Source organism: Candoia aspera, chromosome 2 (genome assembly GCF_035149785.1).
Source record: "Candoia aspera isolate rCanAsp1 chromosome 2, rCanAsp1.hap2, whole genome shotgun sequence".
Classification (NCBI taxonomy): Eukaryota; Metazoa; Chordata; class Lepidosauria; order Squamata; family Boidae; genus Candoia; species Candoia aspera.
Window position 1 is genome coordinate 255,187,400 of NC_086154.1, and position 13,841 is coordinate 255,201,240.

Consider the following 13,841-nt stretch of genomic DNA (forward strand, 5'->3'; position numbering starts at 1 on the left):
GCAGTGCAGTAGAAATACTGACCCACATTTTTATGAAATATCAGCTCTGTATGTTGTGATAGCCCCCAATAGAAAAATAACCATGTGTTCTGGACAGCTTCTGTGTAAACTATCGGCAGATAAAGACTCTAAAAATCTCATGAAGGCTTCCAAGGGAGGTATGGCAAACTAATGATGGCTCTGCAAAAGCAGAGCTGATGAACATGGCAGAAACCAAGGAACTGGTGATCAGACTGGTTCCTTGGAACCTCTCCGGAAGGAGAGGATGGGAGACCGCCCACATGTGTTCTGGATGACTGCTCCTTGTGAGGAGACTGCAGGACAGCGGTCTCCTACGGGTTTGAGCACTGGAAGACAAAGGGATTAGCCATCTTGCTCACAACCACAGCAGAGCCTTTTGAAAGACACTAACTTCACAAACCTCACTTTCTAATCACTTTGGGAAATTGCCTATTAATTATTCTAAGGTTATTAGAGACCTTCAGAACGACAGATTTGAAAAGTCTTCATCGGGTGAATTTATCTTCAACTCTGAAAGAAAAATTAATTACAAGCTTAAGAACTTAAAGAATTTTAAACAAACAACCAAAAGCTAAGTAAGATTTTGATCTTGGAAAGTTATAAATGGATTAAAGATCCAGATAAATTTGGAATATTGACTTTTACTATAAGATTTTGGAATTAACTATAAAAATAAACAACTTCTTGTGGGAAACAGACTTATTTTGGTTATCCTGGCAATTGCAAGTCATAATAAAAGATAAGTGATGATTTTAGAAGCTGGACACTAGAGGGGACTAAAGATTTTAAGCAGAAGAAAAAAAATACAAGCCTGATGTCAATTAATAGGTAGTCTGGGACTTACAGAATGATACAAAAGATAACATTGGAAATATTAAAGGAGATCTTTGAAGAATGGAGCCAGAAGTTAGTAACTACAATATGAACACTCAGGGATGATGTCTGCTTCTATGGATAGACTATGTCCAAAAGATGTTAATGAAGGAATGACAGGCGTGGAACAAATTTTATCTGATAAGATAGAGAAAGTACAGATTGTGGAACTACAAATGACAGGCCAGGAGAATGATTTGGAAAAGGGTGCTTTACAGGATATACAAAGGAAATTGGCTGAAGTACTACAGATTAAAAGGGAAGTACAAATGAAAAGCCAAGAGAAGGACCTAGAAAATGCTTTCTTATTGGACCTACAAATAGGCTTGTTAAAGCTTTGAAGAAATCTGTGCAATCGAATAAAGAAGAATTGAAGAGAAATCAAATCCTATGACAATATCTGATTGAATTAAAGATTAAAACTGGAAGGAAGGAATATAGGAATATAACGTTGGAAGGAAGGAATATAACGTTGGTTTGTTTAATCATGGTTAAAATAAGACATTTTTTACAATGTTCTGGCAACCCTTTATGGACTTTTTTGCTGACACCAGGATTGAAAAGTTGGTATTTGATGGATTTGCTTATAGATAAGGGATATGGGATGAAGAGATATCTGTTTATAAGGTGTGAACAGTTATTAAACCTGTTTATACTTGTTGTGATGAAGTTTGGAAGACACTTCTTTATATATTACTTTTCTTTTTCTTTATTATATTCTCTCTTTTCTTTTTCTTCTTTTTCTTTTTTCCTGCACTTTATATTCTTTCCTTCCATTCTCTTCTCTTTCTCTGAGCTTAGTTTGCATTCATTTTTACTATTGTAATGAAAATTCTTAATTAAAAATTATATTAAAAAAAGCTCATGAGAAGCAGCAAAATTCTGTTTGGCAGTATACTAGGTATAGGGTTGTTGCAAAGAAGAGCAGAAAGTGTGAAAAGATAGAAATCAGCACCCTTCCCTTTTTTATTGTATATGATTGTACTTTATATTGATTTTACAAAATTTTGGGCAGCTCATATATATTTTACCTTGTATTGCTATTTGAAGTGTTTCAATGAATCTTTGAAAATGTTCTGTGACTATAATAAAGTTTATGAAATGTAGTTGGGAAGAGTCATCGGTCTCCAAACTTGGCCCTAAATAAAACAGTTAACTGCTACATTGATATTTGCTTGTTGTAGACATCCTTGGGAAGCTCTTCTGGCTTGCTTGAATTAGGAGAGAAATAAAGGATAATCTTGATTCAGTATTTTTTTTCCCCACAAGCTCAGAGGCCTCTGCTTTCAGGATCCAATGTTGCTTCTTTAGTCATTTGCACCTGGAAGAAGAGAACGAACAAATTGGATATTGTTAAATAATGTGAATAGTTATGATGAGGGATCAGGAAGCCTCTTTGCTTGTATTCCTGTTATCCTATGTCGTTGTTTATCTTGTCCTCAGATCCGTCTGTGTTTCCTAAAGGCCCTTTACTTTCAATATCCTCTTCATAACCAAAGGGCCATGAAAGCAAATGACAGACATTGGAAGGCAACCCATGCCTGCAAGCAGAAATCCATCCGCTGTTGCCTGTTGTCAAATCAGATGTCTTTCTTCTTGTCTTCCTAATCCATCCAGGTAATTGAAATGAAGAATGAAATGGATTTGGACCGAGATACTGATCTAGCATACAACAGTCTGAAGGTAAAAGAAATCTCCAAACCGGGGTTTCCCCCCCCCCCAGTCCCAGGTATCTGGTGATGGTGCTAATAACCTGCAAGAGCTTTGCTGTTATCAGTCTTTATAAATCTCTCTTGTACAAGCATTCTAAAATATCTGTTCATGCTTTACTAACGTATTGTCTTCCTTTTCTTAAATTGGGGGGAGTGCTGTTCAGCTTTCAACTACTCTGAGTTTAATAGGCTCCAGGACAAGAAAGGGGGGGTTATTTTTTCACAGCTTAGCCCAGTTCTTGCAGTGGACCGACCATTATGCCAAGATACCCCTGGCGCTGATTCTCCTTGGTTCGCTGCCTGTTCAGTTGATTGTTCAAAGCATGCAAGTCATGACAAGATTGAGGAGATCAGGCTATCTCCTTCACTTTTTTTTGCTTTCTTCCTCTGAGCATTGATACAGGGTGTGTTTAAAGCAAAGTAAGGACTGTGAAAAATGGGAGTGGTGCTGGATGTGAATCCGTGCAGGGTGAGGCTTCCATTGAAGATACCTTGCTTGAAAACCTTCCAAAACCTACATCCAGAACAAAGGACCAGTTTTCTCTGTATTGCTACGTCTTTAAGATTCAGGTGGATCTCTTTTCTGGAACAGCATGGATGGAGGCCTTTTTTTGCAAAATGGTCTTGCTGAGGAAATCTAAGCAGGCCTGCTCCCTCCCATCCCAATGTTTAGGAGAAACTTCCTTTTTATGAAGGCTTTTTATATTTCAATTCATTTTAACCATACCTATAGCTTTACGTATTCTCATGTTGTTGTTTTATATCGTTGGTTACAATCTTTCTGGTATCTTACTTGGTGTATTCAACAGGGTGTACCCTACCAATGGTTGGGATAATTGGCTAGGAAGTGGAATTAACATGCATACCTGTAGAAGGGGATTTTCCTTGGATACTATTATCAGATATGGAAATAAGGAAGCTTGCAAAATTAGAGACAGGTGTTTAATAAAATATTCAGAAACATCACTTTATTGATAAAAGATGGTAAAGAAGTTCAAATTATATTGGTTTATGCTTGCTTAAGGGATGCCACTTTTTGACACCAAGTGCAACATAACACTTGAACACACAAATTGCTCTTTGGAATTTGAAAGGGAATTTCTCTGTTCTTTGTTCTGTTAAACTTTTTTAGATGCTAAAGGAAAAAATTAGGTGGATTGTTCCAAGATCTCCATTCCAGGATTTTGGGGCCACAACTGAGGCATATGATTCAAAGTCATTCTGGGCACTTAGTAACCCAGAATTTGACCAAACAATAGGAAGGATATCAAGTTGGTTTGGAAAGAAATAATAGTTTAATTGGATCTTAGGGCTGTTCCGTCTTGCTGTAGAGAACCATGAAAGAAGGCATGAAAAAGACAAGACACATAGCAACTCTTATCTGTCTTATTCAGCCAGAAGAACATATTCTCCCTGACTGTCAATTTCCTACTGTTCTTCTTAAGAAATGTTGCTGCTGAATATTAACCAGGCCCATAGAAATGACTATTGCAATATCAAGTACAAAAACCTAAAGGAATTCATTATGACTCCCCAAGGCCTGCATATCTCTTCAGAGCCAATATTGAATCTGGTCATTACCAAAGTTACTTTGAATAGGGAAATCTGACCCTGTGCAGAGCATTTAATTCTAGATTTTTTTTCTGATTTACAATCCACCAATTTTGAGCAGTGTAGAACTCTCCAATATGGAACTGGAATTTTAAAAAACTACAATCAGTTTAAAACACAATTACATAGTGTTCCTGTGGAACAGGGAATCATGAATACAAACATTAACACTAATGTGTAAAAGACCCGATCTCTTGATTCAGGAGGCAGACACAACAATCCAACCTCCCCTGCTACCAAAAATGGAAATTCTTGCCTTATAATGATTTATAAGATAGAGGGTTGGATACCCATGCAAATAACTTTGGAGCTGAAATTTCAAAATAATGCTGTAGATAGATCAGTAGTCTGATCCCAAAATTAGGGTAAGGTAAGGGGTAGGTTGTTTCCCCAGTTGGGAGATAAAATGAAGAAGTTGGACATCAATGCAAGACAGGTAGTAATCCAACCTTTCCCAACTTTGCACCCTCCAAATATGTTGGAACCATTTCCAATTCTTTGAGCTCTAATCCCAACGCATTTGGCAGACACAGATTGCAGAAAGTTGTCACTTCTTCTCCCTCCTTTGACAGTGTAGTCCATTTCCTAAATCATCAACTACTGATTTTTCCATTTAGTGTGCAAAATCCCCTAAGGACAAAGGCATAAATAGAATGTGCTGTTTCTTCTTATTTATTTTTTACTGACATAAATAGTTTTCAGAGAAATGATTGTATTTTGGACTTTTAAAAAAAAATATGCTCATGATTGGAACTTGGAATTTGAAAGTGACTTTCTCTTTGAGGAAAACGCAAAAGATCGGGTAGAGGTCATTGGTGAGTTGTTTCCTTTAGAAACAATAAATGTATGGGAGGGAGTAAATCAATGAGCCTCCTCTTCCTTCACTGGCTTTCCCCCACCCTTTTCTGCTTTTCCATACATTTAAGATTAGGAAGCTTCTATTTTGTGAGAGCCAGTTTGGTGTAGTGGTTAAAGCACCAGGCTAGAAACTGGGAGCCCATGAGTTCTAGTCCTGCCTTGGGCACGAAGCCAGCTGGGTGACCCTGGGCCAGTCACTCTCTCCCAGCCCTAGGAAGCAGGCAATGGCAAGCCACTTCTGAAAAACCTGGCCAAGAAAAATACAGGGACTTGTCCAGGCAGTTGCCAGGAGTCAGGACTGACTCGAAGGCATAACAACAACAACAACAACAACCAAAACTCTCCCCACGACCCAAGTTCAATCCCAGCGGAAGCTGGATTCTTGGGTAGCCGGCTCAAGTCGACTCAGCCATCTTTCCGAGGTCAGTAAAATGAGTACCCAGCTTGCTGGGGAAGGTGACGACTGGGGAAGGCAATGGCAAACCACCCCACTCTATAGTCTGCCAAGAAAACGTCGCCAGAGCGGCATCCACCCAAAGGTGCAGACATGACTCGGTGCTTGCACAGGGGAGCTTTCACACCTTTCACAGTATAACAGTATGCTGTTTATAGAATTAATGGGCAGAGAATGAGCATGACTTCAAGAACCAACCAAAAGGAGAAGATTGGTACCACAAACACACATGGAGAGATGTAGAGTAAAACAGAAGTTTGGCTTCAGAATACTCAATTCTTTTACAGAAATCAGGAAGATACCCATTTCAAATATTGGTAATTGGTCAAACTAGAAAAGTGAGGATCTTAGGAAATCAGATTCTGTGAAAGAGGCTAGGTTTTGCACAGAATTTTGGAGGTCATAGAAGACAAAACTTACTGTTGTAGTTTATTCGTTTAGTCGCTTCTGACTCTTCATGACTTCATGGACCAGCCCACGCCAGAGCTTCCTGTCGGTCATCAACACCCCCAGCTCCCCCAGGGATGAGTCTGTCACCTCTAGAATATCATCCATCCACCTTGCCCTTGGTCGGCCCCTCTTCCTTTTGCCCTCCACTCTCCCCAGCATCAGCATCTTCTCCAGGGTGTCCTGTCTTCTCATTATGTGGCCAGAGTATTTCAGTTTTGCCTTTAATATCATTCCCTCAAGTGAGCAGTCTGGCTTTATTTCCTGGAGGATGGACTGGTTTGATCTTCTTGCAGTCCAAGGCACTCTCAGAATTTTCCTCCAACACCACAGTTCAAAAGCATCGATCTTCCTTCTCTCAGCCTTCCTTATGGTCCAGCTCTCGCAGCCATATGTTGCTAACAAAATTTACTGGCAAGGCATAATTATGTAGTGTTGCATTTTCTAGAGGAGTAGATCTGTTATACTTTTGCAGCAAAAGCAACAAAGATTCGTGATCACTAGATTCATGATTCATGATCGCCAGGGTTTTCATGGGACTCACAAAATCCCCCAAAACTTATGTGATAATGAATTGTTATTTCCTGAGAGTACTTAACCAGTTGCTCAGCCTAGAGGGCTTCCAGAAAGTTTCCACCTTATGTCTTATGTCTTAAAGACGTTATGCCAGTGTTTCTCAGCCTTGGCAACTTTAAGATGTGTGGACTTCAAGTCCCATGCTGGCTGGGGAATTCTGGGAGTTGAAGTCCATACATCTTAAAGTTGCCAAGGCTGAGAAACACTGTTATACCAAAGGAAGAAGGGTGACTACCAGCTAAGGGACCAGTTCTTAACTTAGATCATTTGCATAATAACCAGTTGGAATGGAAGTAATTCCAACAAAGGAGGAACAAAACAAGCTGAGTTCTCAGTCAGTGGAATCATCCTGGAGCCTTATCTTTCTCTTCATTGCAGTTTCTTCTGTAGCGTCCCTCACAAGCTGTGATGTAAAATCAAGCAGTCATGATATCCACTGTAGTTTTCCCTTTCTGGCACATCTGGATCTCACTTGCCCCAAAATAAGGCATGATAAATGAAAGGAGCTTTCTTCAACACTGGAGAAAGTGAATCCATGGAGGGCAAAGCAGGGTGATGCTCCTCTCCCATTTCACAGTCCAGAGCAATTTCTCAGGAGCATCTCTGTTAAGAGAAAGAAAGACTAAGAGTCAAAACCAGGTCCAAAGGTTTCCTTCTGGCTCTGTTCAGGTTTGAACTGCAAACAATGGTGTATTTTAAGAGCTCAATTTTCTACCCTTTTTTCTACTTTCTAACTGCAATAACCAGTGGATATTTCCGAATGTTGTGTCCTTGTCCCTATTGAAAACAGCAGGAGAAAAGTCCACTTGGGAGATGAATCTGTCTCTTGTATTTGATGTGACTGCATATTCTCACCACCTGTTTTGCTTTACCAGCTGGAGTATCCAAGAGGTGGTGAGGAGTTGAAACATTAATTTAAATGTGCTCCCATCTGTCTGAGTTTTATCATCCATCTCTCTGGATGTAGCTGACTGTTCGTTTGTGTTTTTTCAATAACTTAAACACACACACACCCGTTAGTTACAGAAACGTATGGAATGGGAATTATTTTTCAAATATCCTTTTTAATAGAGGCAAGAATTAGAATCTGAGAACAAGAAACTGAAAAATGACCTAAACGAACTAAGGAAGGCTGTAGCGGATCACGTGGCCCAGAACAATTCTTCCAATGACGTTCATGATACTTACAACCTCCTCCTGAATCAGCTCAAGTCAGCTAATGAAGAGTTGGAAGTACGGAAGGAAGAGGTGCTTATTCTAAGGACACAGATTATAAAAACAGCCCAGCAAAAAGATACAGGCAGGAATATGGTAATGAAAGAGAAAGCATGTGCGCCTTACATTTCTGTGCATGTGTTCTTTTCACCATGTTATCGGCTGTTGTGCATGTTGATTTACTAAAATTATGAAGTCAAAATTGTTTAGAAGCTGATTTTTAATCAACATAAAGAGAGAGAGAGAGAGAGAGAGAGAATTGGTTTTAAACCTGTAAGCTGGAAAATTGCGCAACTTTTGACATGCAGGGGAAATATTGCAAATAAAACAGTTATGAAGTCATCTAGTCCAAAAACCAGTCCAATATTGCCTTGGAAGTTCTGCATACTCAGTTCAGCTTTGGCAGATAAAGGAATGATACACTGCTTGGTTTTGTTCTCTGTGTTGACGACAGTGCAGTAATGGAGGGTGTCCATGTTGCGCTGCAAGCAGTAGAGCTGATGGACAGTTCTTAGCCCCAGGTTTGGGTCTTGGGTGGGAATAGAGGGCTGCTTTGGGGTGTTCTGGAAGAGCCGTGGACGGTTTCCCTTTCTCAGTCCTCCACACTATTCCTCTTGTCTTGGTAGGCCTTAGTGGGGCTTCAGCAAGCAAACCTATTGATGTAGTATTGCATCAACATCACACAGGAAGCAACAGCAATCAATTGTAGGCAATATAGGGCCAACCATGTGAGACAAACAACCAGTTAGCAGATGACAGGTGTAGCAGGGATGCTTAATTTGGATTCCTGCATTGAGCAGAGGATTGGTCTCTGGGATTTAAGTGTCCCATTCTGACTCTGTGATAAGGAACGTGGAAAGCTTGGAAGTCCAGATGGTGAACAGAGGATTCTCAGGCCAGTCTGGGCCAAGACTTGGGTCTGGTCTAGAAATATAGATTACCAGGTTGTTTAAGGAAGAAGGAATGAGCTATTTTGGAGGTAGAGCTATGCTAGGGTATTTCCCATTCGTGCTCCGTGATGAAAAATTGGGTTGTCAGGAGATTGCAGTCAAGTGCCAGTTGTTTTCTCAGAAGGTTCCCCAAGAACTATACAAGTAAAGCTTTGTACTTTGCTCCTCTCTTGTATACACAAAAGGCCTTTCTCTAGTTGGACTGATGATGGGCACATTGCCAGTATGATGAGAAAAAATACGGCACTCTGAAACATAAAGCAAACTTAAGTGAAAGGTAAAGAAATTTCCACAAGAGAGAATTTGGCATTTCATTAACCAACAAATTTCAGTGACACCAACACTGAAACCAACACCAACTTCAGAAGAAGTGCAAACATCAGTAGGAATTATTCGTGTTTCAAAGAACTTGCATTGAGAAAACGTACATTAAAAAGTCTTACTCGGGGAAATATATGGGCCAGAGAATAAAAACAAATTAATTTGTGTTTTTAAAAGGCGTTTGTGCAAATAAATTTAAATAATAATAACGTTTACAGCTACAAACATCAAGAGAAGATGTGTTCAAAAGCATGGTATGTGAGCAAACATTGCTGAGCTGTCGATCGGAAGGTCGGCGGTTCGAAACCGCGCGGCGGGGTGAGCTCCCGTTGTTAATCCCAGCTCCTGCACACCAAGCAGTTCGAAAACATGCAAATGTGAGTAGATTAATTGGTACCGCTTCGGCGGGAAGGTAACGGCGTTCCGTGAGTCATGCTGGCCACATGACCCGGAAGTGTCCTATGGACAACGCCGGCTCTAAGGCTTAGAAACGGAGATGAGCACCGCCCCCTAGAGTCGAACTCGACTGGACTTTACGTCAAGGGAAACCTTTACCTTTACCTTTACTATTGCGATTAGCAAAATGAATTGGATATTAATTGGTTTGCTTATCCTTAGACCTACCCTAAGGTCATACCAAGGCCAATCTCTCTCCTGAATTATAAGAAGCATACTCTTCCATGGTGTTTGCATTGACATTTCTCATTTTCTAAAGCTTTTTGCTAGCTCTGTGAGATTGTCCGTATTGTGATGGATGTGTAGAATTAGTATTTGGATCACTTTACAGAACTACAGAATTTTTACTTTAAGGTTGCATCTCTGGGCTTTTTTTTTTTTTTTTTTGGAAATAGGAAAATAGAGGAGGAAAGAATATAAGCTACGTGAGTAATTTTTTGCCAAGTTGCACTTTTCTGTCTGGATTGGCTGAACTAATAGGAGGATTAATTTCTGCGAATGACTTTGGCTACACCTGGTATATTTCCCCCAGTATTCTGGTGAATTTTATACATTTCCCCATTTCAGTTTCAGCTGTAAGTCCTCTTAGATCCCAATGCTGTTCTATCACTGATTTCTGCCCCTTGTAAGCTGGCAAACCCATTTGATTTTATGTTGGTATCATATATTCTTGCCACAGAATCTGGGAGCAGTAATTTGGTGAAAAGAATTATTAGGGATATTTCAACAGACTGAGAATTCTCGCTGATCTCTTTAAAATGCAGAATTTTTTGGAGGAAAGGGATGAGAATTAAACCAGTATAAGTGATATATAGGTTTGTTTTTTAATCTATCCCCAGTTTCTCTCTCTCTCTCTCTCTTTAACTCCCTTTAGGTTGCGTTCCTTGGGCGCTTTCTGTTGGCTTTCTGTTGGCTTTCGGACTTTGATTTACTTTGTGGCAATTGTGGTCAATATTGTAAATGTGCTTGCAAATGGAAATTATTGCACGCATGATTAATGCATCATGAAAAACAGCAATAACGTATGGGACAAAATGTTGACTTGTTGACTTTTTTTTAAGGAATCAAACTTCAGCACACAAACCAGCTGGCCAAATAGTGACAAGCATGTGGATCCAGAAGATGCAATTGAGGCCTATCATGGAATGTGTCAAACAAACCGGTAAGCTGTTTTGATCTATCCATTATGAAAGGCCAGAAAAGTTAGAAAGGGGGCTGCTTTAAACTCAGAATAATTGGGAGGAGTGTCATCAGAGAAGATAAGTCAACACTGAGAGTACTTGGTAAAGAAATGTACATTACTTTCTCTTACAAAAACATCTATACACTGGGCTGCATGTGCTGTCCCTGTTCGTGGTCTTATGCTATTTGTTGAAGACTTGTCCTAATACCATAATTTTTATGTGTTGTGGGGAACTTCTGGAGAACATTGCAGTGTCTAGCAACCATTCTAAATAGTAAGAGGAACTGATCTTTTAAAATCTCATTGTGGAGAAAAGCTTACAAGCTCAGCTATAGCTATAGCTTTAGAAGAAGTGGGCATAATTTGCATGACCCGGTGAATAGGTTGAAAATTGGATTGGTGCAAAATTTTGTCTCTGTGGAAATAGCTATGTGATTCCAGTAAGACCAGTGCAGCTTGCTACTACAGCCTGAACAAATTATGTCAGCCATTAAACCTTTTTCACTAGCTGGGCAGTGATCATAGTTGAACTGTTGAACATAGTTGAAGAGTCCCTTTTGGGAGATGGGCGGTGATAAATTTGATTGATTAATAAATAAATAAAACAAAACTGAAAACTACTTCCATCATGAGTCCATCTCTTCATGTTAAAACCACTGCATCATAGGTCATTTTGTCATGTAGAACCAAAGAACAAAACTGACCTAATGGCATTTTTCTGCAGGAGTATTATAGTTGCTTGCTTTTCATTTCTTTTCCCACTGGCTACTGTTCTTTTACTTAAACTTTACTTTTCTTTAAGCACAAGTGCCCGATCCCTTCTGATCTTCCCCTTTCATTGTCGCTTTTTCCAAATGGATGAAAATACAGAAAACTTCATTACTGTCATCTTCTTACATTTTATTCCAGCTTTCTTCCCCGGTTGCTGCATAGATAAGGTTACTTGATTCACTCTTGCAATAAACATGCATGATAGGTGATGCTGAGACTTGGAAATTTGCCCAAATTCTCCCACTAATTTTCATATCTGAGAATTTGGCCTTCCTCCATCAAATATACCCAACCTTTTTAGCTATAGCTAAAAGACATTTAAGCATCACCATTTAATGTGGGGCACGGTGGGAAGAATGCAAACTGGGATATTAAAGTTGGAGTAAGACTTGCATCAAAGTTATCAATCATTTGCCATGCAGGGAGAGAATTTAAGGGAAGTGTTGCCTGTCTATTTCCCCCGAGGTTGAAAAACGTTGTTGTTGTTTATTCGTTTAGTCGCTTCCGACTCTTCGTGACTTCATGGACCAGCCCACGCCAGAGCTTCCTGTCGGCTGTCAACACCCCCAGCTCCCCCAGGGACGAGTCCGTCACCTCTAGAATATCATCCATCCATCTTGCCCTTGGTCGGCCCCTCTTCCTTTTGCCTTCCACTCTTCCTAGCATCAGCATCTTCTCCAGGGTGTCCTGTCTTCTCATTATGTGGCCAAAGTATTTCAGTTTTGCCTTTAATATCATTCCCTCAAGTGAGCAGTCTGGCTTAATTTCCTGGAGGATGGACTGGTTGGATCTTCTTGCAGTCCAAGGCACTCTCAGAATTTTCCTCCAACACCACAGTTCAAAAGCATCGATCTTCCTTCTCTCAGCCTTCCTTATGGTCCAGCTCTCGCAGCCATATGTTACTACAGGGAACACCATTGCTTTAACTATGCGGGCCTTTGTTGTCAGTGTGATGTCTCTGCTCTTAACTATTTTATCGAGATTTGTCATTGCTCTTCTCCCAAGGATTAAGCGTCTTCTGATTTCCTGACTGCAGTCAGCATCTGCAGTAATCTTTGCACCTAGGAATACAAAGTCTTTCACTGCTTCTACATTTTCTCCCTCTATTTGCCAGTTATCAATCAAGCTGGTTGCCATAATCTTGGTTGGGTTTTTTTTGAGGTTTAGCTGCAAGCCAGCTTTTGCACTTTCTTCTTTCACCTTCATCATAAGGCTCCTCAGTTCCTCTTCACTTTCAGCCATCAAAGTGGTATCATCTGCATATCTGAGATTGTTAATGTTTCTTCCAGAGATTTTAACTCCAGCCTTGGATTCCTCAAGCCCATCTTGTTGCATGTTGTGTTCTGCATACAAGTTGAATAGGTAGGGTGAGAGTATACAGCCCTGCCGTACTCCTTTCTCAATCTTAAACCAGTCCGTTGTTCCATGGCCTGTTCTTACTGTTGCTACTTGGTCGTTATACAGATTCTTCAGGAGGCATACAAGATGACTTGGTATCCCCATACCACTAAGAACTTGCCACAATTTGTTATGGTCCACACAGTCAAAGGCTTTAGAATAGTCAATAAAACAGAAATAGATGTTTTTCTGAAACTCCCTGGCTTTTTCCATTATCCAGCGGATATTGGCAATTTGGTCTCTACTTCCTCTGCTTTTTCTAAACCCAGCTTGTACATCTGGCAATTCTCGCTCCATGAACTGCTGAAGTCTACCTTGAAGGATCTTGAGCATTACCTTACTGGCATGTGAAATGAGTGCCACTGTTCGATAGTTTGAACAGTCTTTAGTGTTTCCCTTTTTTGGTATGGGGATATAAGTTGATTTTTTCCAATCTGATGGCCATTCTTGTGTTTTCCAAATTTGCTGGCATATAGCATGCATTACCTTGACAGCATCATCTTGCAAGATTTTGAACAGTTCAGCTGGGATGCCGTCGTCTCCTGCTGCCTTGTTATTAGCAATGCTTCTTAAGGCCCATTCAACCTCACTCTTCAGGATGTCTGGCTCTAGCTCACTGACCACACCGTCAAAGCTATCCCCGATATTGTTATCCTTCCTATACAGGCCTTCTATATATTCTTGCCACCTTTTCTTGATCTCTTCTTCTTCTGTTAGGTCCTTGCCATCTTTGTTTTTGATCATACCCATTTTGGCCTGGAATTTACCTCCGATGTTTCTAATTTTCTGGAAGAGGTCTCTTGTCCTTCCTATTCTTTTGTCTTCTTCCACTTCCGCGCATTGCTTGTTTAAAAATAATTCCTTATCTCTTCTGGCTAACCTCTGGAATTTTGCATTTAATTGGGCATATCTCCCCCTATCACTGTTGCCTTTTGCTTTCCTTCTTTCTTGGGCTACTTCTAGTGTTTCAGCAGACAGCCATTTTGCCTTCTTGG

At 40.1% G+C, this 13,841-nt stretch overlaps 1 protein-coding gene across 3 annotated transcripts in view; it reads left to right on the forward strand.

Annotated features, from left to right (window-relative positions):
* The window catches only part of MYO5B (myosin VB), a 251,727-nt gene that overhangs the window by 201,760 nt on the left and 36,126 nt on the right, over window positions 1-13,841 (forward strand). For 2 of the 3 annotated variants that reach the window (XM_063295830.1, XM_063295832.1), the window contains exons 27-29: window positions 2,512-2,577; window positions 7,624-7,863; window positions 10,556-10,656. In XM_063295830.1, the coding sequence (XP_063151900.1) occupies window positions 2,512-2,577; window positions 7,624-7,863; window positions 10,556-10,656 (407 nt within the window). The remainder of the gene's footprint in view (window positions 1-2,511; window positions 2,578-7,623; window positions 7,864-10,555; window positions 10,657-13,841) is intronic. The other variant, XM_063295833.1, reaches the window with a different exon arrangement.